At 54.4% G+C, this 24,266-nt stretch overlaps 7 protein-coding genes across 7 annotated transcripts; 5 read left to right on the plus strand and 2 right to left on the minus strand.

Moving 5' to 3' along the window:
• The first annotated feature begins 746 nt into the window (after positions 1-746).
• Positions 747-2,888, plus strand: B0T26DRAFT_684042 (WD40-repeat-containing domain protein). The gene is made up of 2 exons (XM_060440826.1): positions 747-1,110; positions 1,173-2,888. The coding sequence occupies exons 1-2, from the start codon at positions 845-847 to the stop codon at positions 2,563-2,565; spliced, it is 1,659 nt and encodes a 552-aa protein (XP_060302269.1). The 5' UTR covers positions 747-844; the 3' UTR covers positions 2,566-2,888.
• A 3,388-nt stretch (positions 2,889-6,276) lies between these two features.
• B0T26DRAFT_745433 (uncharacterized protein) lies at positions 6,277-7,179 on the plus strand (the record flags this gene model as incomplete). Its single annotated transcript, XM_060444561.1, has 1 exon — positions 6,277-7,179. The coding sequence occupies one exon, from the start codon at positions 6,277-6,279 to the stop codon at positions 7,177-7,179; it is 903 nt and encodes a 300-aa protein (XP_060302270.1).
• Positions 7,180-11,643: 4,464 nt separating this feature from the next.
• On the plus strand, positions 11,644-12,729 carry B0T26DRAFT_625552 (hepatocellular carcinoma-associated antigen 59-domain-containing protein; the record flags this gene model as incomplete). The annotated part of the gene is made up of 3 exons (XM_060436169.1): positions 11,644-11,891; positions 11,962-12,362; positions 12,449-12,729. Coding segments are annotated over 3 exons (930 nt in total), but the record flags the coding sequence as incomplete, so codon positions are not given.
• Positions 12,730-14,582: 1,853 nt separating this feature from the next.
• Positions 14,583-16,518, plus strand: B0T26DRAFT_17676 (uncharacterized protein). The gene is made up of 2 exons (XM_060433591.1): positions 14,583-15,068; positions 15,132-16,518. The coding sequence occupies exons 1-2, from the start codon at positions 14,672-14,674 to the stop codon at positions 16,361-16,363; spliced, it is 1,629 nt and encodes a 542-aa protein (XP_060302272.1). The 5' UTR covers positions 14,583-14,671; the 3' UTR covers positions 16,364-16,518.
• Positions 16,519-17,196: 678 nt separating this feature from the next.
• B0T26DRAFT_684059 (uncharacterized protein) lies at positions 17,197-18,591 on the minus strand. The gene is made up of 4 exons (XM_060440827.1): positions 18,319-18,591; positions 18,195-18,243; positions 17,841-18,124; positions 17,197-17,779 (listed from the first exon to the last, which is right to left on the minus strand). The coding sequence occupies exons 1-4, from the start codon at positions 18,407-18,409 to the stop codon at positions 17,625-17,627; spliced, it is 579 nt and encodes a 192-aa protein (XP_060302273.1). The 5' UTR covers positions 18,410-18,591; the 3' UTR covers positions 17,197-17,624.
• A 217-nt stretch (positions 18,592-18,808) lies between these two features.
• Positions 18,809-19,934, plus strand: B0T26DRAFT_632927 (Pyruvate/Phosphoenolpyruvate kinase-like domain-containing protein; the record flags this gene model as incomplete). The annotated part of the gene is made up of 3 exons (XM_060436489.1): positions 18,809-18,857; positions 18,924-19,571; positions 19,678-19,934. 3 exons carry the CDS (start codon positions 18,809-18,811, stop codon positions 19,932-19,934), a joined length of 954 nt encoding a protein of 317 aa, XP_060302274.1.
• Positions 19,935-21,600: 1,666 nt separating this feature from the next.
• Positions 21,601-22,408, minus strand: B0T26DRAFT_669808 (uncharacterized protein; the record flags this gene model as incomplete). Its single annotated transcript, XM_060439107.1, has 4 exons — positions 21,601-21,710; positions 21,757-21,817; positions 21,877-22,119; positions 22,334-22,408. 4 exons carry the CDS (start codon positions 22,406-22,408, stop codon positions 21,601-21,603), a joined length of 489 nt encoding a protein of 162 aa, XP_060302275.1.
• Between the last annotated feature and the right edge of the window lie 1,858 nt (positions 22,409-24,266).

Genomic DNA, 24,266 nt, shown 5'->3' on the forward strand with positions numbered 1-24,266 from the left:
TTTTCCGCCATGACTGCCTCGCGCTCCTGGGCCGCCCAGCCGCCCCCATCGCCAAAGGGGTTGTGGGAGTCGTCACCAAACGTGTGGCCGCCGAGGTCGTCGTCACCCCCGTACCAGTCACGGTCCAGGGCGTTCACGACCTCTTCGTCGGCAACACCCGGCTCGGGGCCGTCAAACTCGCGCTGCCGTGGCGTCGATGCGCCCGAGAACTTGGACCCGGCGCGCGGCGTCACCCCCCGCGGGTTGAAGGAGCCATTGCTTCGATGCGGCGCATTCGGGTCTCTGGGGGGACCGTGGCTCTGGGAGCGTGATGGCAGGTCGCCAAAACGGCCGTCGGAGCGCAGAGGGTTGAAGTCCAGCTTCCGTCTCTTGGTGAACCGGTCCTCCTCATGTTCGCGTCCCATCGCCGGCGCGTTGTGGTGAGCAAGCGATTGATTGATCGTCTGAGTGTATCTCACCAAAGTAACAGATCCTGCTTGCAAGTTGGCTAGCTTGTTCGCTGCGTCGTTTAACAACTTGAGGTGAATATTTCAAGCTCTTGGCAACATGGACTCTTGAACCCAAGCAATGTTTTACTGTAATTAGATGGGAACCAAAAGGCTGCCCGCCAAAAGCTAGCTGTCCACACACTGTCCAGCGGTCAGCCGTGGGTGGGCGAGCCTAACGCTCGCCTGTCGATCTCTAGCTGATAAGATAAGCCCCGCTGTCCCACTAAAAAGTTGCTGGTGGAGGAAATCTTTGAATTTTGTCGGCCCCCTCCATCATCGTAGATAGTGCCAGTCACGTCCAAATAGAGGCGCGATTTTTAAAGACTTCGCTCGGCGGTCCATTTGCCACTTCCAGCATGTCTATGATCACGACCACAGCCTGGGTGCCGCGGGGCTTTGCGGCACCCTTCCCCACCAAGTACAACTTCGACGAGGAAGAGTTCGAGCGTATTGCCAGTCTGGCCAAACTGCAGCTTGACGACGCCCAGGAAGAACTGGAAGAAGCGCAAGAGGCCGAGGCCGGGGCTGAAGCTGAAGCCGAAGCAAAAGTCGAGTCGCCCAAAGCGGTAAAGTCATCCAAAAAGAAGAAGAAGGCATCTGCGAAACCTGACCCTGATCCCGAGTACGTGTCTATCAATCAACCCCACTACACCGCTTCGAGAGCGCACCACTGACCCTATCTAGCAGCATCGAAATTGACGAGGATTTAAAAGAGTATGACCTGGAGCACTACGACGACGATGATGAGGATAACCTAGCTGAGCCCCAGCATATGGGCATGTTTGGAAATGTCAAGTCGCTGGCCTATTACGACTCCAACAAGGACGACCCGTATATCACGATGAAGGAAACTGCAGATGACGAGGACGACGAGCGCGAGGAGTTGCAGATCTTGGCAACAGACAACCTGTTACTAGCAGCCAAGGTTGAGGACGAGCTCGCCCACCTCGAGGTCTACGTTTATGAAGATGAAGCCGATAACCTCTACGTTCACCACGACATCATGCTTCCCGCGATACCATTGTGTGTCGAGTGGTTGAACATATCGGTTGGGAAGGCCAATGTCAACAGGGATACGCCCGCAAACTTTGTTGCCATCGGAACCTTTGACCCGGATATTGAGATTTGGGATCTGGACACTGTGGACTGCATGTACCCCAACGCCATCCTCGGACAGGGAGGCAATGAGCAGGACAAGAAAAAGAAGAAGAAGAAGAAGGCCAAGAAGGCCAACGACGAGTACCACGTCGATGCGGTCCTGGCCCTCGCCGCCAACAGGAAGCATCGCAATCTGCTGGCTTCAGCATCGGCCGACAAGACAGTAAAGCTCTGGGACCTTAACACGGCCAAGTGTGCAAAGTCTTACTCTTACCACACCGATAAAGTGTGCTCGCTAGCCTGGCATCCCGTTGAGGCAACAGTGCTGCTGACGGGCAGCTACGACCGCACCGTAGCGATCGCCGATATGCGCGCCCCCAACGAGCTGCCGACTAGAGTAGGCGTGGAAAGCGACGTTGAGAACGTCAGATGGGACCCCCATGATCCCAACTACTTCTTTGTTTCGACTGAAAATGGCATAATTCACTACTTTGATGCCCGCAAAGCCTCCAAGAACCCTTCGACTAGCAAGGCGGCTTGGACACTGCAGGCACACGACGAGTCAATCTCGTCGTTCGACCTAAACCCCGTGGTCCTAGGATACATGGCGACGGGTTCGACGGACAAGACAGTAAAGCTGTGGAATATCACCTCAGGGGGGCCCTCGCTTGTCGTTTCTCGGGACTTCAATGTCGGCAAGGTCTTTTCAACAATCTTTGGTCCTGATCCCGAGGTTGCCTTCAGGCTAGCCGTGGCCGGCAGCAACGGGACAGTGTCTGTCTGGGACACAAGTACCAACGCTGGCGTTCGGAAAGCCTTTGCCCAAAAGCTACCCGAGCGTGCTGGCAAAGACAGCGAAGTCGAGGATAAACTTGTAGGCGTAGACGACGGCCGAGAGAGCAGCAGCTCCGAGGAGGAGGACGAGGATGAAGACGGTGCTGTGACAGACGGAAACTCGATGGATGAAGACGAGGATTAAGCGTAGCTCGGTTTCGCTTCTGGCATCTGGTAGTTAGTTATCTTGCGCAACTGTAATCAAGTAGAGTGCTGTTCATCCGATCTGCACGCAGATCTAATTGGAACCAAACGAGCCGGTCTACGGGCGTGGAGCATAGGGTAAAACAGTATATCAGGCAGGCTCCAAACTCGAGGATTCCGGTGCTATCTTTTGTTGCTAGAATTTTGAGCCTACCCACTCGCATACATCATATCAAGTCTAATGAAAGGGTTACGAGGGGGGGGGGCGACATATAGTGAATATCATAAGCCATAGTCACCTACTATTTACTTACAGCGCTCGCGTGTTCTCGGAGTCGGCTTCCAGGGGCGTTTTCATTGGTTGGCATCGTCGTGTTGTGAGCATCTTCGGCACCTGGCAATGAAGCTCTGAATCACGCACACAAGGACTGTGTCGCGTCGGTCAATGTCCGGCAAAGACTTCCCGGAATTTGTTCACGCCGCACACTGGAGAAGAACGCGTCTGAAGCACCATCAAGTGGCGTTTTCTCCGTAACCTTATTCATATGGGCCTCACGGAAAATTAGGTGCGTAGACGGCAAAGCGAGCGAAACCCGCCGTGCATTGATCATCGATCTGATGTGATCGCCGTTGCACCGCCGCCTAATGGATGGCTTCGGCACTGACCAAATGAATGAAGAGTGGGGGAGGGGAGCATGACTCCTGAGTTGCCAGTCCGTCGCCCTTTTTTTTTTGTCGCCACAAGCAAACATGCGCAAATTCAGGCGATCCTAACGCAACGCCATTTCATTTCTAGAACTTCATGCGCGCGGGGTCTCCGCAGAAAAACAATCAGCCCGAAGTTCCTGCTCCGTAGTGGGCTTAAGGCAAACATGGATCTCAGAATCCTAATCCGCCCCCCGAGAAGGGATTATCGATGAAGCTATTCGGACCTGGCCGCCGGCAAACTCTCCAAGTACGTGTAGTTGGGAATGTACTCCGTACATGCAGTCCAATACCTGGATGTTTGTTACCGGCGGCTCTGAGATGGGGAGACTTCGCTGCCTTGTCGCTCGCCTTGAAGGTTTGCTCCGAGGGAGGCAACAGTTCATAGAGTCTTAATCCGTATCTCTCCTACGAATACCCTAGGTAGTATAGTATTCCCGGATGATCTTATTCACCAGATCCCTACTGCGGGTACTGTCCATACCAAGTACCGCATCAACATCAATTCAGGGTTTGGACTGCGCATCCAAGCTGAGGTGGTTTGCTTGCCTGCTAGTTCAACAAACAGTCAGCTGGACTCCGAGGCTGCCTGCGATTTACGCACTTCATGTATCCGAAAGGTCCAATTCGATAGCTCACCGACGCGCGCATGCTGAGTGTGCAGGCAGGCGGGCAAAAAGGAGAGCCATGCCTGGCTCTCTGATGGGCTCGCTCTGCTTGGTTTCAGACCAGGAACCCTTCCAGAAGCAAGTGCCAGATAGGAACATTTGGCCAATGAGACCCCTGGATATTTTAGCCCGTTTCAAACGCAGGAACAGACCCGGGCTTCGAATGCCTATTGGGCAGATTGCGGGTTCGAGGTGCCGGGTGGGTCGTCACCGGCTCCCCTGTCCTGCCTTGGATCGACCCTCTCTCAGAAATAGGGACGTGCGAAACAAACTTCGCCTTTTCTGTCTCCCTAGTCATTACGGAGGTATCCGTACACAGGCATTCAATCCTCTCAATCAGGAATTATTCGACTTTGTCAGCCCACGCGATAATCCAGACGGCTTCTTTCATGACTCAATGATGAGAAGGCGAGCTGGCGCATGAGGCTAACTTAGACAAGAGAAATCCCGAGAGCGTTGCAACCTTCACTTAATTAGCACACACCTCACCGTGTAACGTGGACCCTCTGTCGTCAACCCACGTCGGAACCTCTTGCTGCAGCAGAAGACAGTCACAGACAGCGCGTGCAGTTGCACACCATGCGAGTGACCCGAGTCGGGCCCTGGGGCCAATGAGGAGCGGCAGGCAAGCGGACTGACATGTAGTGCTTCAACCGCACAAAGGCTACGCAGGCGCCCGACTTGCAGACGGCGGAAGACTCGCTCCAAAAATACCTCGCTAGAACACACCCCCATTGAGGCCGGTTTGCTACTCTCCAGAACCTAGAGATGTGTATCATGCTCTTATTTGCGCCGCGATGAGTTGCCACTCTGCATTAGGATTGAAGTTGACTGCCCTTCCGGAATCTGAAAGGGTGCCAGTGGTGATGCCCCGATACACCACCAGGGTTGGAGAAACTCAGAAGTGTTTCCATGGTCTCCCATTGGTACGATTGAGGCTGCATTAACTTGCTGGCCAACCACAGGAAAGGAGGAAAGTGGCCGGCACGTCATGCAAGGATCAGGGTTTTAGGCGAAGACAGCGGCATCTGGGGAGGGGAAAACGGGCGCGATTTTGGGCGCGGATGTGTGCTCTCCTCCGTCTGTTTTTTGCCGGCCCGGTCCTAGGAACAGGGATCCCAGAGCTTTCACACCCCTTGTGAAGCCCACCGGACCGGGGGATGAGCGTAACGCTACCTCAAGTGCGACCTGGTGTGGGGCCACCAGCAAAGTACCAGTACTATGTACAGACCGATGCGCCCAAAGGGTCTGTGCCTCGCTGCACCCCTGTGTCTTTCGACGAGCCAGGTCCTTCCTTCCATCGCATGTCCCCGTCTTTTATTGTTGTGCCCTCCCCCAAGCTGGTCTACCGTACCTTGCTATTCTCATCAGTCCCTTCTCTCGGTCTCGCACCGACAAATACTCTCCTTTGCGGGCTTCTCAGGTGTTGAACTCCTCAGAAGTCGTCATTGAAAGTCCATCTCGGCCTCACAATCATTTGACATTCCTTTCACGTATATTCACCGACAACATTTCCTCGACCCGAGTACGATATTCCTTCGGCACTTGATCATCAACCTTCTTCCACAACCGGGGTTTCACTTCCCACAGTCGAATCGACGACCTCACACACAGCTCGTACCACGCAGAGGACTGGATCCGCCGCGACGACCCGAACTACAAACGTACACGTACCTTAGCTAGAATTTACCTTTTTTTATCTTCGATTTCCTCGGCTTGATTTTGTCACTGGCCGCCGTCACCCAGCTTTCGATTCCGATTTGGTGGAACGGCCGTTTTTAACATTTCAGCCCATATGAGAAACATCCCGAGAAACAACCTTACCAAGCCGGCCTGTTGCCAGTTCTCCGCAGTTCAGTCGAGCCTATATCTGGACTGTCTCTCACTTCTCTCTCAGCTCCCGGTTCATCCTTTCGTGATTTTCTGGTGACCCGGATCCCTTTCGACCGACGTGATAAGGTCGTCTGAACCGAGCAAGGTAACCTTCCCCAAGAAGGCTGGGACGGGGAACACAAGTGCACCTCAGCAGGCGCAACGTCACACCCACCCTTCGGTCATCTGGACTCTCCTCTATCGGCTCCATCGACTCTGTCGTTCGCCCTCTGACACAGCACCGCTTGCCTCTCTGTAACAATCTACGCAGGAACTTCCGATTTTCTCGCCTTCTTCTGAGCCACGTCAGGTTTTTTTCACTTTGGTGAACCCCAGTCCACAGCTCCCAGGCATAAAGAGCCCGGGATTGCGACTAGCACTCCCTCCTTTTTCAGTGGTTGGAGCAATCCAACCTACCATCACGCAACCGCGTTTCGATTTCTTGGCTAGGCCAGCCGACGGCCAAAATGTCTATCGCAAGAGCCTTCACGACACGGCGGCTAAAGCAGAGCCTCCAGACAGGCGATGCTGACGCCGCACCGCAGCGGAGCAATTCAACTAAGGGATCGATCGGGTCTATCCGACACAAGATCTCTGCGCCTGTCCAGCTTATCCACACCACCAACATGTTGTCATATAACGCGCCAGACCTCTTCCCAAAGACAGCGTCTTCGACTGGCTCCTCGCATCGATCCGACGATGAGCTCTCGGACGGTGCGCCCACTGCCGGCTCAACTCCTCCAACGAGTCCGGATATTGAGTCAGCGCCAAAGAGAGTTCTGTCGCCAGTGCCGAATCACTTATCAAGTTATTTTACTGTACCAGGACACTCCACCGTGCCCACCACCCCGACAGAGGCACCGCGCATTCCGCAGCGGGCAACTTCTCACACCAAGAAGTCGTATGACAACCTAGTGCGGCAACGGTCAATTTCCCGCATGTCGGAGCAGTCCAGCCACAGCCTCTCGACAAAGGCGAGTTTTAGCTTTTCCCGGTCGTCATCAGGTAGCACGGGAACTTCTGTCACATCGGCGAGCTCGGCTCCTCCTAATCACAAAGCCAACATGTCAACCGGGACTATCAACGCCCCTTCGCTCTCGTACATGACTTCGCCCCAGACGCAATATCAGCACAGGAAAGACGCCTCGCAAGCCCATCATCCATTCGGCCAGGAGCTAGCGCAAGTCACAGAGATTGCCGAGGAGTACGGTGTCAAGGAGCAGCTGAACGAGGTTGATGCCGAAGAGCAAGAGCTTCTCGCCAAAGGGCTATGCAAGTTTAGTCCTGAAGACTACTTGGGCGAGATCCGAGGGCTGGCCGTCATGTTCTTTGGCGATTCAAGGCCAGTCAGGGCGGCACAGTGGATTTGATGGACGATGATCGAAAACAACGGCAGCTTCTGCACACAAAATTCTCTGTACATATTCAACGACATTTTGAGCTGTAGAAAGGGACGAGGCGCAGCGATTCCGATGTCTACGCGGCATGCGGGGCCCACATGCGTTACTGGAATAGGGGCGATTGCTTTATTGATGAGGGTGGTGTTTATTATGATATCCATGAGGGTCTACTACAAGCCCCAAAAGACAAGGGAGCCTTTTGCACATTCGGGAGTGCTTTACTGTCACTGCGGTAAAGCCAGTTACATAAGGGGCAGCCAGGCGGGAAATCCCCGGCGGCGTTTGGAAGGATACTTCGTTCATAACCTAGATCTGAGATACTCGCCTGCGCAGTATTCGATTTTTACCAAACATTGTTTCTGTTCATTATGCACACAGCTGTCCTCGCCGTGAGCGATGTATGTATGCATGTGCCGTGCCGCGCGCTGTGCTGTGCTGCTGCAGGCCGAGCAGGACTAGTACCTTGATTGGCTTCTTGCGTCAGTCGCAGGAGCAACATGCAGAGCCGGCCCGCCGCCCAATATTGGCCGGTCGTGGCCCGAGGGCTGGTAAGATACCAAAATAGCCACGGCCGACCTGCTAAACTGCCATTCGCCGAATATTTTCGGACGTCATTCCCTCTACAGTCGCATTTTGACTAACATCACCATGCAGCAAAACTGTGCATCTGACTGTTTGGCTTGGGTAAGTCTGGAGGAGCCTAGAGGCGGTCAGGTGATTTTCAGACTCGTTTTTCTTTTTCTTTTGCTAGGGTTAATGAAACCGGCAACAGGTAGTAGTATCACGTTTTGCTTTCTGGGATATTCGTTTGGGGCGTTTTCGCTTGGCTTGTTTTTGGTCTTGAACCGGGAGCGCGAGAGTCCAAGGCATTGACTAGACCGTGAACTAGGCGTTTGGCAGTCAAAGGAATAGAAGAAAAAGACGCTTCGAGGGTTTCTTCCCCATGGCTTCTACGAGAGATGCGACGGCGATCCCGCGTCCTTCACACACACTCTTGTTGCGGGCGACTTTAGCCAGAGGGGCAAGCATAGTGTAAGTGCCTTTGTATGTATTTATGTACTGTGCCCGTCAGTGTCTGTTTGTCTACCTACCTATCTACGAAATACACACAGCAACATTCAGAAAGACACAGCACACGATGCATGGCATGGCGCAACATGACACGACACAACACGGCATGTTCGCCCGAGCGAGGACCGGGTCAAAAGGGCCCCTTCTGGAGAACTGGGTGGATTAATAGGTCCTGTCAGTTTGTAGGACAGAGGGAGAGTTAGTTTGTGTACCTGAGTGAGAGAGTTACTTCAAAATCGTGTCGTAGACTGCAAGCAGCAAGGAAGGCAGGCGTCTGTCTGTCTTTTTTAAGGCTATTGATGCCAACGACGTCTGTCACGAGTGCGTGCCCCCTTAACTTGTTCCACATAGCGGCCCTGTGCAGTACCTGCACGTGGACGTCCATCTTCAGGCAATGCAAGTGCATGTCCGAGTTTTCAGGCCAACAAAACAAAAAACAGGTGGGCGACGACCACCAAGCCCCCAAGAACCCGGTCTGGCCCTGCCGTGTCTGCCGGAGGCGGCCTGGTTTTTGTATTCTGGAAATGCGGGAGAGACTTTTTTGGCCCGTTTTTCATGTCGGGCCCCATGAAGGAGGGGGGTGGGGTCGGCGATCGTCAGTGATCGCCGGGCGGGCCTCTCCGAGGCCGTGGGAATTTATTTTCCAGGGCCCCGCGCGCCAGGACCACTTCCGGGCTCGGGCTTGTGATTCGCCCTATCTACAGATTCTCTGACAACGGCTACGTGATAGGCGGCCGGGGGGGGCCAAAACAAGACGAGAAGAAATGCAGAAGGCGAGAGGCAGTCTCACACCAGCCTTTTTGACTTTGGGAAGGGGATTGCAGCTCCGAAGAGAACATGTCAGTACAGACAGTTCAGCCTCCGTATCTGAACCGGCCGCCATTTCGGGCGAGGCTGCAACATGGGAAACTTAGGCAGACCGCGGGCGGCGACCCGGGCGGGCGGGCCGTTACTGGTCTCTAACCTTGCGGTTATTTTTATTTTTAGACGGAAAGCGATGCAGGAAATGGCCTTCTGGGTACTGCAGACCAGAAGGTTGGTCACTCGGTCGGTCTTTCTACGCGTGCAATCTAAAAAGCCTATATAAATAAATAAATATCGCGGGCTGAGGCCTGTGACCTGCCTACCCAGCCCGCCAACCTACCCGCCTGGCCTCGACACTTCTTTCACCTGGCGGCCAGTCTCAGGTTGCGGTGCGCACATGACTTTTGGGCGCCTGTATTCCGTATTCCGTGTGAAGGTGGGTTTTGCGTCGTGCCTTGAACGGGCGTCACAACTCGCGTGGTGATGCAACCAGAACAAGTTCTACGCCGTTCGAAGACACTTCTAGTCGGCATTTTAGGATCGGATGGCGCGTCGCTCGGTCCAACGCGACAAGTAGGGCTGATGCGGCGATGTGTAGTCGGCGACATATTGTCCAATTGACATGCGCTCGGGGCAGGCTAAGAACAAGGGGAAGAACAGGCAGATGATGGGTTGCAACGATGTGAGGGGGAGGCGCAGTCGAGGTCACGATTTCTTGGGTTGTAATGTACTGTACTTCCAGGTCGTTAACAGTGAACACACCCCAGCCTTCGGGTTAGTTTTGAACTGCAACTTCTCGGTTTGTTATCGCCGCGCTCGTGCATCAAAATATTAGATCCTTTGACGGACTTGGGCATGGTAGAAAATTGCACCAACAGTGTCTTGAGATATCCATTTGCGAGTGTGGTACATACTGCATCTAGCTGAACATTTTAGAATCCGTTGATTGAACCGAACCACTGACAGCCAAAACACTCATCCCCGGGCCAAGAGGCCCAGGCCTCCAGATCTCCGTCTAGGTCTTCCCACGGCTTTTCTACATCTTTCAGTAGCTTCAACTATGCCTTCAACTTCCTCTCTTCAGCTTTGGTCGCTGTGATTGTCGATGCCAAGCCCATGCCTTCCCGTAATGAGATAATATTATATTTCGTCTACTTAAGGCTAGGCGTTGACAACCGCTTCGGTCAAAGCTTAAGAGAGGAGGTTGAAGGCATAGCTGAAGCGACTAGAAAATGTGGAAAAGCCGTAAAAAGACCTAGATAATGCGTTGTTGTTCATTGAGTTCGAGGGGGACTGCTTTCCCTTCAGGAGGTTCCCCAGGTAGACGGATATCTTGGTCCTTCGTTCCTTTGGTACAAGTGGCCCAGTTATAGGGTACAGCTGGGCACCCGTACTGGTCTGGGAGCAGGTGTTAGCAATACAACTCTTGAGCCAGAGGATTGCTAGCTCACCTGAGCGCTAGATTGGCGCGTTGGTTGATATGGTCGCGCGAGCTGACTGAAGCGTGGATTGACTGGTGTGTACTGGGTTAGGGAGAAGGTGAGAGAAGCTGTGCAGCTAGACATTTGGTGCGCTTTATATGCCCCGGGCGAAAACCTTGATGTTGCATGGTGGCTTGTGAGTCGGCCGCTATGAATCTATCAGAGTAGTGCCGTTCACTCGTTTGACTTCTTGCTGTACTGCGGCAAATTGAAACTGTGTTTACTTTAGCGTGTGTGGTCATGGGTATAAGCCGCTTCATTTGGTAATATATCTAACTGTGGAAGTCCCTTCTTGAGCAGACGAAATACAATATACAATATTAGATCCTTTGAATTCAATGGCATACTATATAGTATGTTTTATTTGGATGATCATCCGGGATGTTCCGCTGATAATTGTGACAGATGGCTAGTTTGTCGGTTGTCTAGGCAGAGCAACAACCCACGCCGTGTATGGATATTTAGTAATTCGTACTCTCCGGCGTAGTTGGTGGGCTCTCGAGTATATTTCGCGGCTACCAGCCGGGAAAGTTTGAAGAAATAACTTGTCATCGCTGTGATGAATATACTTGGTTGGTCGTAGAGATTGAGATACGAAGTTGTTGTTATGGCGTTTGATGTACATTAGGTCACAATTACCGCATTCAGTTCGTCATCATTCGTCGCTCGCTCGCTAGAATCAAGGGTTAGGGTTACTGGGTGAGGAGGCTAACTCCCGACCTGCGCCGTGGTTGGGTTTCGCCACCTCTTATCCGTAATTCCATATCCGTTGTACAGCCAGGTTGCCGCCGCCATCTCTAAAATCACAATCCTAGCAGCGCTCCCTCCGCATCGCTCAACGCCAGAGCATCATCAAACCGCAGCAACCCACAACATGGCATCGCCAACTTCAAATGCAGAAGCACTGAGCGAAGTACCGCAGGTGGTCTTTCGGCCGGGCAAAAAGAGGAAAATGTACCGCCAGCGATCCGACGGCGTGTCAACAGCAACTGCCGAGAGTGACCACCTCGACCGCCCCTCAGCACCCCTAGTCGCCAATACCCCTGGGCCAGCCACCGAGACAGACGATGCCGATGCCGAGCAGGGCCTGGTAGTCGCAGAAGCGCTCAAATTGCGCAACGCCCGAAAGCACAGGCATGGCGGCGTCGGCTTCCGTGCCGGCGCCTTCTCGCATGGCGACGACAGCCCCGCACCCAACGGGAATACGGAGCAGGGCATGGTTCTGCACGATGGGGCCGATGCCGCGGATGGCCTCATACTAGGCGGCATCCCGAAGCGCTTTGCCCCGCAGACGGGCCTGGCCGGCGAGCTGGTCAATAAGCACATGTGAGTAACTTCTCCTAACAGAGACCCCCCAAGGGGCGCGACCAGTGCGGGCAGCGGCTGATTAAGCAAGGGAGGAATATGTAGAATCCGAGCTGGCTAGACGGAAGCGGAACGCTGTCGAGGCGTTGGAGCAGCAAAGCAGCCACCAGGACGGCACATCGCAGTCGGCCCGCGGTTTTGATTCGGTGGCAACAGTGGGCGGCAAGCAGGTCGAAACGCAGCGCGCCCTCCTTGGGAAGCTCCAGGAAATTGATCTCGGCGACGAGGCTCGGGCCCGCAACATCGCCATGACGGAGCGTGCGAGGCGACGCCTCCAGGGCCTAGCCGCCGAAGATGAAGAGGTGCCTGGCAGTCCACCCAAGAAAGCCCGCCTCGGACCGGATGGCAAGCCGTGGCGGCCGAGGAACCGGAGGGGAAGTGACGATATCAAGCGTGATCAGCTCGTCGAAGAGTTTTTGAGCGAAAACAGACGTGAGTGTAACCCTCGGCCTCAGCCCCGTACTCATCGGGTAAAAACGTTTCCCTCGAGAGAATAAATGTGCTGACATATGATACAGTTGACGTCTACGACATGGCGCCTGAAACGACTGCCCCTGAGACGGGCATGGATGAAGAAGAACTGGCCGCAGACGACCGGATCGCGGAGCAGTTCCGACGCGACTTCATGGACGCCATGTCGCAGAGGCACCGACGGAGGAAGCCTGCTATAAACGCGGTGCCGCGCCCCAAGGCGAATCAAGATGAGATTCTCAAGGGCCCCAAGCTAGGTGGTAGCCGCAACGCTAGGGCAGCTATGCGAGATCTTTTACTGAAGGAACAAGTCAGGAAGCAGAGATGAGGGCGCATTGCAGTATGACCAAGGCTAGCTATCAGCGACTGGGCGACTGAGCGCTGCACGAACAGACGGCCCTTCTCTGCAGCATGCGCAAGTCGAGTCGAGTTCGGTCGTCGAATTGGGGACTAATTGCGATTACACAAGTGCTGACGCCTCTCGAGTCTCAACACCATGCGCATCTGCTTCATGAGGAACGCGTAGCATCTTTTTGATCGGGATCAGATACGACAAAATGTTAAATTATCACAACAAAAGCCGCTTTCGTCCTGAAGCCTTGACCCTTTGCAATGTCACGGATTGTGCTTTGAATTTCGCGGAAAGAAGCTAAGATCCGGAGCCGGACCCGAATCGGAGCCGGAACCAGAGTCGGGGTTCCACTTGCAGACTTGGGGTTTCCAGCGAGTCAGCAACCACCTGGAAATTCTCCGAAACGGGCCAAGACCGTCAGCACAGGCCTAGACGGGCACGCCAACTTCACTAATCAAAATGCAGTCCAGGATCAGCCGCTTGCTTGCCGAGAGCCTTTTGGAGCGTGAGGGGTCCAACACTAAACTACAATTTGACGGGAGGATGGATCGTCAGCAATAAATAGCTCAGCCCCCCAGTTGCTGACACCCACCAAAGACCACTACCCACCCTCTTGGACAGTGCGGGTCGCTGGGTTCTCAAGACGGAGGTCGGCCACTTTAATGTATACGCGGACCACAGTGTGCCAAGACACATGCGTGTTGCTCTGTCTAGAGTCTGTCCGTCTTCTTACATATCATTCTGCAAACGTACATGACTGCGGAAGGAAGCCGTGCTCTTTCTTGCACCCAATAGGCCCAGATGAAGGACGATGCCCGTCGGCTGCTGGTGCACCGCCTTTCTATTCGGCCGGGGAGGGGGGCGTCGTTCGGCATCTTTAATCAGCAACATTGGGGAAGCCGTTTGAAGTTCTTGTGTGATGGTGTGCAAGTACTATGTATCTACATACTTGGGTGTCTACTCGTGTCTGTCAACCTAAGCTAATTACATAGAATTATAGAACATGGCATAGCATATGAACTGCTCTGTTTATTGATTAATTGATTACTCCTACTCCGTTCTCTCTCATTATCTGTGCCTCCTTCCGATGCTGGTGATGGGTAGAAACAAAGATATCCGAGTCACTGCAGCGTCTCAAGTACGCCAGCTTCCGATTGAGGGGGTCTGGTTCCGAGGGCCCTTTCCAGAAGTGGCCAGACCCAAGAGCGTACCAGAGCCAAGTAAGCCAGGAGAGCAGGGGTCCGATGCCCCCTCTTCCCATCTTCCCCCCTTTGCGGCATAGGTTGGAAACTAAAGACGGGGAGCTCGTTTGGTTGGTGAGGCTGCGCCTCTCGAGCCCTTTGGCAGCAGCGCTTGGCTTTGGGGTTTGGGCGGTGGCATGGGAACAAGCGTAATCCTCTGCTTCTCAGCTGAAGGCTCTCAGTTCCGGGGGGCACGGCGGGAATTTGTAGTGGGGGAGTTTACATCAGAGTGCTGACTGCGAGACAGAACGGACACGCGGAGAGAGCCTTGCCCTTCCAATCTAATCTTTTCTCCCCCACGGCGGTGCCTCTCTTTGTGTTCCCCTTCCATTTATTTTCTTTTCCGTGTCATCCCTTCTTTCTCGAAGGCGTCGCTCGGGCACAGCCGTCGACTGTTACATTGAGCACGCCGGTAACAGCAAACAGCAAAAGGGCCTCTTTCGCCACAACCACAAACACGCCCGGCCGGGCTCGATTGACGGCATCCGGGCGCGGACATAATTGGCTAAATAAACGGAAAACGTGCAAGGGCTAGGACCGAGCGAGGACGGGGCGATGAGACCACCTCCCTGAACAAACCCAAAAAATAATCTCGCCCCAAGACGACGGCGAGATATTGATTCGGGCACCGGGAAGTGTTGCGGCTGCGCAGAAGCCATAGTCAGGGACGACCAGAAATGCGAATATCGGCAGGGAGGGCCTGGCTGCTGGCCGCCCTTTGTCTAGGAACTGCCAATAGCGACGCCGTTGAGTTTCAGGAAATGACATTCACGGGAAGCGACCCGGCAAACCCGCAAAAAGCCATCTTCAGTCTCACGGATGAAACGGCAGTGATGAGCAAGAATTTTAGCTGGCTGTCGCCGGGAATCCGCGTCAACGAGATCAGGCTGTTCTACATCGACGACAACAACCTCGAGAAGCAGATTGGCAACGGCACCGCCAATGCCGCCGCCGCCAGCCAGGCCATCGGGAGCGGGAACGCAGGAGGCCTTGGTACTGCCAGCGCCGCCGGCACTGGTGCTACCCCCGAGAGGCGGCAATTCACCGGCACCGTTAACGGGATACCGCTTACAGGTGGGCTTGAACACGGGACCTCCGCTCAAGGGCTTTGCTAACAGAGACATGCATGGCAAACAGTCGACTCGACGGAAAACGGCGGCGTCGTCTTCTTCACCAATCAGACAAACGTCCTTGCGATACAGTCGGTCGCCCTGTACTTTGAGGCCGTGTGGCCCAATGGCGACGGCAAGAGCTACAGCAGGGCCTTCACGTTTGTCGACGTGGCCAGACTGGACCTCCTAACTAAAGCCCAGCAAAACCCCATCTTGGCCGACCCGAACCCGCGCCACACCGAGGTCAACACGACTCTGACCACTGGCATCGCGCCCATTGCCGGAACAACGACGGGAACATTCAGCACCACCACGTCCACGTCCACGTCCTCCACCACCGCCGTCGCGGTGCCGGAAGCCGACAAGCCGGCCGGTGGGTCCGCCGGCGGCCTCTCCATCGGCGCCATCGTCGGCATTGCCGTGGGCGCGGGCGTCGCGGGACTGGCGGTCATCGCCGGCATCATCCTACTCATTATGCGGCGGCGGCGGCGGCAGCAGTCGCGGCTAGCGCTGGGCGGCGCCGCGGACCCGTACGGCACCGACCGCCACCACCGGCCCGAGAACCTGATCATGGCCGAGAAGGAGGAGGCCAGCGCCGGCGTCGACGTCGACGGCTCACCGCATTCGCCCTACTCGGACGACGGCGTCGCTGTTGCTGTAGGTGGTGGTGTCACAGGTACAGGTACCCCCTACCACGAGGCCTCGTTACATCAAACGCACCCCACCACTATCATCCCGCCTGTCGTCGCCGCCCCCAGTGCAACTCCTGTCGCACCAGTCGTAGTACACCGCCGCCACCCAGCAGCTCAGCTGCAGCAACAACTCCTGCTTCAACAGCAACACCAACAGCAGCAACACCAACAGCAGCAACACCAACAACAGCATCCATCCTCACCAATACCTCCCGAACAGTCGTCGCGGTCCTACACGCCGTACTCGGACCGGCCGACCGCCTCGCGGCTAGGATCATCAAGCCCGCAAACAGCAACAGCAGTAACAACAACCGTGGCCGATGAGACGATGACGACGACGACGACGCGCAGCGCCATGGCTAGCCCCGTGCCGCCGGGCCGCGTCACGCCGCATGGTGTCTCAGCGCAGTACGCCCACCTCGTTGAGGAGGGCATGACCGAGGACGAGCTGTACCGACTCGAGGAGGAGGAGCGGCAGCTTGATGCAGCTATTGAGCAGTCGTCGTCGGGCAGAGGGGCCGGAGGGGCGGCGTTGCATGACCACACCGCAGGGGGGAGGTTTTGAGGCTGTTTTTATTGTTCATAGTCCTATATTTGTGTGTTTTTAAGGAAGGGGGTTATTCTTATTCTCTTTCATATTGGAAAATATATCTCTTTTATTTCGTGTTACGTTGCCCATAGCTATTTTTACGTCTTATACCTCTCAGCGGTATGTATGTATCTACGAATACGGGATCGGGGAATATGTGGGTGTTGTTGTTTTGTGAGTGTGTTTGTTGTATGTCCTTCCCGCGAGGAAGAGAAAGGGGAGCGAGAGCCGGAGTTCTTGTTGTCGTGCTTGTCTTTTTGAAGATTTTGGGTAGGGTTCGTTGGAATGGGGGTGGTTGTTGTCGCTGCAGTCGCCTTGCCTTGCCCTGCCTTGCCTTGTTACTTTTTCCCGTTCGTTCGTCTGTCACCCTCTTTCCATTACATCCCTTCACGACGCCCACAAACAAACATACGGCAAACAACGAGCGGGACAACGTCAGAGCCACGTTCTACCACGATGCCCTTCTCACACAGAATTTCCTGGCACAACACTCGATTCATTTGCTAACCGCCACCGGGATATTTGTTTATTTCAACACCCCCGGAGAGCGTCCTCACACAGTCAGCGATCAGGACATACAAACATACAATCATACATACTATATATCATACATTTTGTTCATACATAAGTAGTTACTTAAAGGGTAGCAAAGTAGCGGCAGGACTAGAACAAGGACCATGGCCTACCTTATCTTATTTCGTGTTGTACATAAAATACTTAACATAACATAACACCAGGGGGCTTGGGATGGTGGTGGAAGACAAGAATGGAAATGCGTGCCCTAATTCGATGCCTCAACCACCGCTTCACAATCCATATCAGGTGGTAAGATTGGCTGAGTATTGCAAGTGTTGGCAGTGTTTGCAGAAACGACTCTTTGACTTTGGCGTTGAACTCTGACCGCCACCATTCAAATACACGCAGAGTTTCTCGCATCATATCATACACACACTGACATAGAAAAGAGACACTTTGCCAGCCAGCCGTGGCCAATTACTGTCCCTCTCTCAAGAGATCAAAAAATAAATTAATTCTTACAATTTTTATCCCGTCTTGTCATACGTAGTAGCGTCCCAAACTAAACCAAACCAAACCCCCCGGCGCCGCCTTGGAACAAAGTGTCGCGACAAAAAAGAGTATCAAAAAAATAGGATAAAAATAAACGACAGTGAAGCTTCGTATTGGTAACCACACGTCCACCAGGATAGATAGACCCCGGCTTCCCGTTTTTGGGGTATTATCTTGAGAAGAACCTCCCCAACATGTTGCTTGCGATGCTCCCGGCGAGGTTGCCCGAGCTAAAGGCGCTCCCGGCCAGGTTGGACGCCTGGCTGAACTTGTCGCACCGCGAGAAGGCGAGCGAGTTGGTGATGGTTAGGGCGAGCGCAATGGCTGTATTGTCATGTCAGTCCTCGACTCACAGTTTTTCATGTTCATGTTCAGAGGAACGCACCAACAAGCGGCAGCCATATAAAGTTGAGGCGGAACAGGGCGACGACGGCCAGCACGAACCACAGCAGCGGCTGGGCGTAGATAGCGAGCCAGAAGAAGCGGCTGTCGGTGGCGTTGATGACCTTTGTGCCGGGCTCGCTGCTCTCAAAGACCCAGTGCGAGTCGCCCGTCGAGGGGTCGACCTCGTTCCACCAGCGCAGCCCGACGAGCCGCCGCCCGGCAATGTTCTTGAGGTAGTAGAAGTCGGCCGCGAGGAGGAGGATCGTGGCGATGAAGATCATGACGCTGCCGGGTTGTAGCATCGGTCAGCGGTCACAGGTTCAAAAGAGAGGCAGGCTTTCAACAACAAACTTACAGGCTGTCGGTGAAGAGGAGGAGGCCGAACAGATAGACGAGCAAACTAGCTTCAGGACGGCAGACTCGTCAGCAAACCAAGCTCGACTCTAACAAACAGGATAGGTACTGTGCGTGTTGCATACAAACTCGGAATGCTAGAAAGGTCAAGAGCGTGATGGGATGCGAGCTCAGGCGCCAGCTGAGGGCGCCCGGGCCTGTCCGTTCTAGATCCATGGTTGGCGCAGGTGAGGTGCGGGATTGATGCTATCGCAGAGCGCAACGAGAGACCATGCGCGCCCGGTTTGGTCGACTTATTGGGGAGCTGTCGAGGCGAGCTGTCGAGGTACGTATCTAATTGCGCCGAGAGTGGACACGAAACTGCGAGGCAAGGTACGTAACCCAAGACGCTGTCTGGTTGCAGGGCGTAGCAGGGGCTGCAGTTAGCGACAGGCACGGGCTGGCTTTGACTAATAGCAGCCGCGCGCAGCTGCCACCGGCCCGACACTTATCTTCATCCACTTCCCAGGGGACGAGACATGTGAGCGGGGGACTCTGGGTACGGAATCAAATACATCTTCTAGCGACATAGCAATCACTCAGGAATAGCGGCTGGAACGAAGATAGCAGCCCATGATGAAAACCCAATCAGCGCTATCTGTCCTGCGGCGGGCACTGCTCTATGGTACTTAAAACACCACCATCACCGTCCATCAGCATGTAAACAACCCTCGCTAACTCTTGTTGCTAGTTCCCTCGAGTAGTGAGAAGATGCTGGCCAAGTCTCTCCAAACAACCTGTGACAACATCACCTACGACCTCGAGGACTCGGTCACTCTGGGAGAAAAGGACTCCGCCCGCCAACGCCTCGCTCACCACCTCGGCGGCCTTCGGCAGCGACCACCGGGCGTCGGTGAGCTAGCTGTGCGCATCAACGCCGTCTCCACGGGCTTGGTAGCCCACGACCTCGCCGCCATCAAGAAGTTCCCTGTACTCGATGCTGTGGTCGTGCCTAAAGTCAACAGCGCCAGTGAACTCAAGCTTGTAGCTGATCACCTCCGCTACGCCTCGCGGTCCGAGTCGGCGCCGCGGCCCAGGTTGATCGCCCTCATAGAGTCCGCTCGGGCAGTCATGGATTTGCGTGAGATATGCAATGCCACTTCCGACCTGGACGGCCTGATCTTTGCCGCCGAGGACTTCGCCCTAGACCTGTCCCTCACTCGGACGCCCAGCTTAACCGAATTCCTCTTTGCCAGGAGCGCCATAGTCACCGCCGCCAGGGCCTTCAATATCCCCAGTACAATCGACATGGTCTGCACGGCATACAAGGGCCCCGACGCCGAGTCGACAATCAGGGCCGAGTGCCGTAATGGTAAGCAGATGGGATTTAACGGAAAGCGTATGTCAACCCTCCCGAAACTCTCACCCCCGGTCTCTCTACATAGGCAGCAGGCATTGCAGGGGGGTCTTACTCGCTAACTATAGAGGCGATTGGCATCAACTAGAATGCATCCACCCTAGCCAAATAAGTACCGTCCAGACTATGTTCGGGCCATCTGAGGAGGAAGTCGAATGGGCGATACGTGTCGTTATTGCCGACGCGCGGGCTTCTGCTAAAGGGCGAGGTGCTTGGACTTTGGACAGTAAGATGATCGATGCGCCTGTAATCGGCAAGGCCGCTGCCATTGTGGTAGCAGCAGAGAAGAGCGGTTTCGATATGGCGGCCGTGAGAAACAAATGGCAACACCAACAGCCTGAGTAGTCCAACGCTACCAAGGCGGAGTGCGCATTTCTCAGGACTGGCCACCTGCTGCATATTCGTATACTCACGCGTCGAGACACTCTGCAGTTGACAGGTATGAACAGTTGACAGGTATGAACAGTTGACAGGTATAAAAGTGACAAGCATAAGATAGATAGCCTTGTGGTCAGATTCTCGGCAAATACCCCATTCCATGATCCTCGGTATCGCCATCTCTACCTATAGGTCTGTACGGAGCGATCAAGTTGAAAGCGTCACAGCTTGGCGCTGTGAGACTAGTAGAGGTTCGGGTCAGCGGATCAGGACCGGCTGGAAACTAATCTACGTTTGGTTCTGTCAGTAGTGTTCTCTCCTCGTTGTTTATAACCACCCGAGGCGAGTCTACTAGCGCGTCCATGAGGCTCAAGTTACTATACTCGCCGGCGCCATGCTCCTCTTGTTGGGCTGCTGTCCCCAAAGTTTCTCGTTCTATTCTTTCGATATAGTCTTCCATCCTCTCCAATACAGGCTTTTGCCTAGCCATGGCCGAGGCCGGGGCGACCTGGTTTCTGAAGAGGGCGGCACCATGTTGGCTACCCTGGAATGGGACAGAGATATGATGAGCCGGACGGAACAAGAGCTGGGCATCTAAGCCACTCTGGTATTCCAGAATATCATTTCCAGCCTGACCAAGGCTGTGATCTCGTACATGTAATGGTCTTCTACTGAAGGCCGAGTCAAGTTCTTCGGGGATTGCATTTCTCGTCGATCCCTGCCCATGAAAGAGGGGTTCAACACTCGCCGGCTCCGTCCATTGGAGCAATTGCATGCTTCCATTCCGATCTCGTCGGTTATCTTGCCGGGGCTGTAGCCCACAAGATGCTTCATTCGATACGACCGTAGACAGGGTTCCCGGGCCCTGGGCAATCGAAAACTCTGGCCGTGTTTGTATTTGGTTCGGCTGAAGGAGCTCAGCATTTGTGACACGGTAGGAGACGTGCGTCTCCGGAATCTGATCTTCTTGAACAAGTCCTGAGACCGGGGGATTTGCTGTGTCACAACCACCTGAAGCACTGAGCCTCTGGCCTTTGAGTCGCGGATCGTTTGTTTCTATACCAGATGACGGAACGGCTTTAGTATATGGCTCTGTTTGCGATGCTGCATCCCTGTAGCCCCCGTGTATCTCGGGACGATTTGATAACCCCAGGGCGTGTCGCCTTGATCTTTTACATCTGGCGCTCCCCACGCTGCCTTCACCAAACGCACCCCTTTCGGACTCGGGGGTGTGATCATTGGTAGTGGTCACCTCCGAGAAGAAATCGTCATGGTTGGCCCTGGTCTCGAGATTAGTGTCGGTTGTCGACCAAGTGAAACAGGCTGTTGTGTTGCTGCTCGAGCGGTCTCTTGGAGCGTTTTGGTGACCGCGAACTTCCGGTCCCTGGTCAAGGCCGCTTTGGCGGAATCCGTGCTCCCGTTGACCGGTAATCTGGCCGCCTCTCCTGGGTAACTGGGGGTCGTAACCTGAAACATGATCTCTTCGGCCCCTGGAGATTTGGTGAGGGTTGCCGCGATCCCGGGTACCATGCGCATGCCTTATTTGAGCTCTCTCCCTACCACCCACGGCGTTTTGTTTCTCCTTGGATGCATTGTTAGAGAAAAATGCTCCTATCTCCTCCAAATTTCTCTCTTATTCACCAGGAAGTATCTTGTGGGTTTTGCCTCTCGGGGCCGATGGCTTCCTTCCCCCATTGATGACCGGGGACCCAGAGACAACGATATCGGATTCATGATTTCTGGCTGTATTCCGTCAGCAGGTTGCTGCTCGTCGGCTAGAACTACTTACCTTGCGAGAACCCCTCGTTACCTCCTGCTCTGAAATTTCCAATGTTTGACGACTGGCGACGCTACCATAATGTTAATTCGAGATATTTTTTTTTCTTTGGTATATAGCATGCAACCTCACCGAAAGCCGATCGTTGATGGTGACCTTTTCTCTCCTGTCGTTCTCCACGGCCTGCTTCCGCACGTCACTTCTCTTGGGACCCACGTCGAGTTTCTGGATATACTTGTCTTCTCGAGTCTTGTAGCGGGCCCTCTTTTCGAAGCGAGCCTCAGGTTGGTTGCGTTTCTCGGCAAACGCAGAAACTCCCCTTGAAGACAATCTTCTTCTCTTCCTCTTGTCCTGGCTTTTGGTCTCAGGAAGAGCCTGTGACGAGGAATGCCGCAAGGTTTCAATTCTACTATCTTCGGGGAATTTGGGGTGATGGGGCTGTGTTCGACTCAGCCAAGACTGAACAAGTTCGTCTTTCGTAAGATCTAGGTGGGCTTGAGGTTCTAGACGGCTCCTTGGATGGCGGCGCCTATGCTCTAGTTCCCGCGAGTAAAGGTGTGGCGAGCGTGCCCATCGCCGTCAGGGCTACGGCCACTTCGTCTGTGGCGATGATAGTTTTGGCTTTGGGATCCGGGCAGGATCGACGAGTCCGACTCTGGGGCATGATACCTCGATGGCTTCATGGCTTAAAGACACACAAACGAGCACACCGTGCGGACCTACAGGCTTGATCGTGTCCGACGAGGTTGACTGGATTTGGAGCGCCGCTTATGCCTTCCGCCCGATTTGAATCATGCGCAGATTCCATGGCTGGGTCCAGCCCGACAGGGTCGAGCTTTTCCCAGCTTCTTGCCTTACTTACCGCTGATAGTCTGTCTCGGTTCACCGAGCCCCATAAGCTATGGCGTCTGAGTACGACGAAAGGGGAAGGTGCTCTAGCCTTTGAAAACTTAAAGTGTCGCCCTGTTCCTTTTCGTGATGACAAACAGGCAGGGAAGGGAGCTCGAGCCCCGACTTTGGGGAGAAAACGGCAGGAGCCGCCATCAAACGCTCCCGTCCGAGTCTTACTCTGCAGATCCATCCAAGAATAACTTGAAGGATCCGATCTCGTCAAGTCGTACTAACCCTCCACGAACTCTTCTACGCTCCAAGAACCCTGCTGCAAATCCCATTTAACCACCAGAGTGCAGAATGGCGTTAGGTATCCCGAGGTTCTCAAGAGACGATTCTGCCTGTGAGGGCGAGAAATGTGCGTTACAAGGGCGATACGTACTGCAACAAAGCGTTGGGCGTTTGTACATACTACTAGTAGCTTGGACGATTCATCATGGATAGCACGGCTAAGCATGCGCCTGTTACGAGAGCCGGTCCGCCAACGAGGCCAACACTATCCAGAGCCTTGACCTCGTTTTAGCCATGCTCAGCCAGTCAGCTGCGATAGCACCGGCTCACCGTGTACTCTTTGGTGAGTATGAGACTCGGCTTTTCGGATCGATCCACTACAACTCCTGAAGACGAAGAAGATAACGAAGCGAGGCTCCGGAACCGGCCCGCAGGGCCCTAGAACATGTCAACTCTAATTTCATGCCCTCCACGCCGGGGCGGGAACCCAAGCTGCCCGGGCGGGAGGGTAGCGGTCGCTTCCCCACGGCCTCTTTGCCGAGAGTGATCGGGAACTTCCAGATGAGATGAACCGTGCCAGGCATGTCAAATGCATCTGCAGGACGCATCTGCGGGACAACACTGGTGGTACGCACTAGAAGCTAGTATGCTGGCTCCGCCGCTTTGACGTCTCCTGGCCCGGCACTGATGAGATGGGACCCGATAGATCATGAGCCCCAAGCTCAATATTAGTTGTCTTAACCTTCTGGCTCTAGGTATCACAACCAAGGTAGGGGGTGGGGAGATGTACGGGCTACTGTCCGTGTTGTTAGTCGTAACTATCGAGACTAACAAGTGCTCTGGCTCCCAGCCAACCTCTCCCCTCCCCCCTCCTAAGCAAGAACACCCTCAAAATATCAAGAGAGAGAGCAAACCAAGTTCACGCTAGCCGACGAGATCTGAGGCTGGATATAGCTGGGGTTGATCGTGTTTCAATCGACAGCGACCAAGTCTTGGCGGCCGGACCGGCCTTTTCGCTTTATGTTTATACACAGAGAGAGCTCATGGAATGCAGTAACACTGTGTGTAACTATTACCCCGCCGACTGAAGCTCTAGATGAAGCTCTGAAGCCTGGGTCAAATGTAACGAGCCCCATCTAGCCATCGGTTAAGGCCGTCTCCAAATCGGCGCGACCCGGTTAATTAGGCGATCAACGGCCGACTGTGTGGGTAAGGAGTTGACTGGTGGCGGGGCGCTTGGAGATGGTCGCACGGCCTCTTGTTCTGGTAAGCCTGCGGAACACACGGCGTGTCGAATCTCTGGCCGGATGCCAATCAGGTCCCAGGGTCGCAACCTCGTCCAAGCCGGCCAATACTTGCTTGGCCATTCCCTGCCCTGCCCTGCCTTGCATTTTTGTTCT

This window comes from Lasiosphaeria miniovina (genome assembly GCF_030549165.1).
Source record: "Lasiosphaeria miniovina strain SMH2392-1A chromosome Unknown B0T26scaffold_1, whole genome shotgun sequence".
Lineage (NCBI taxonomy): Eukaryota > Fungi > Ascomycota > Sordariomycetes > Sordariales > Lasiosphaeriaceae > Lasiosphaeria > Lasiosphaeria miniovina.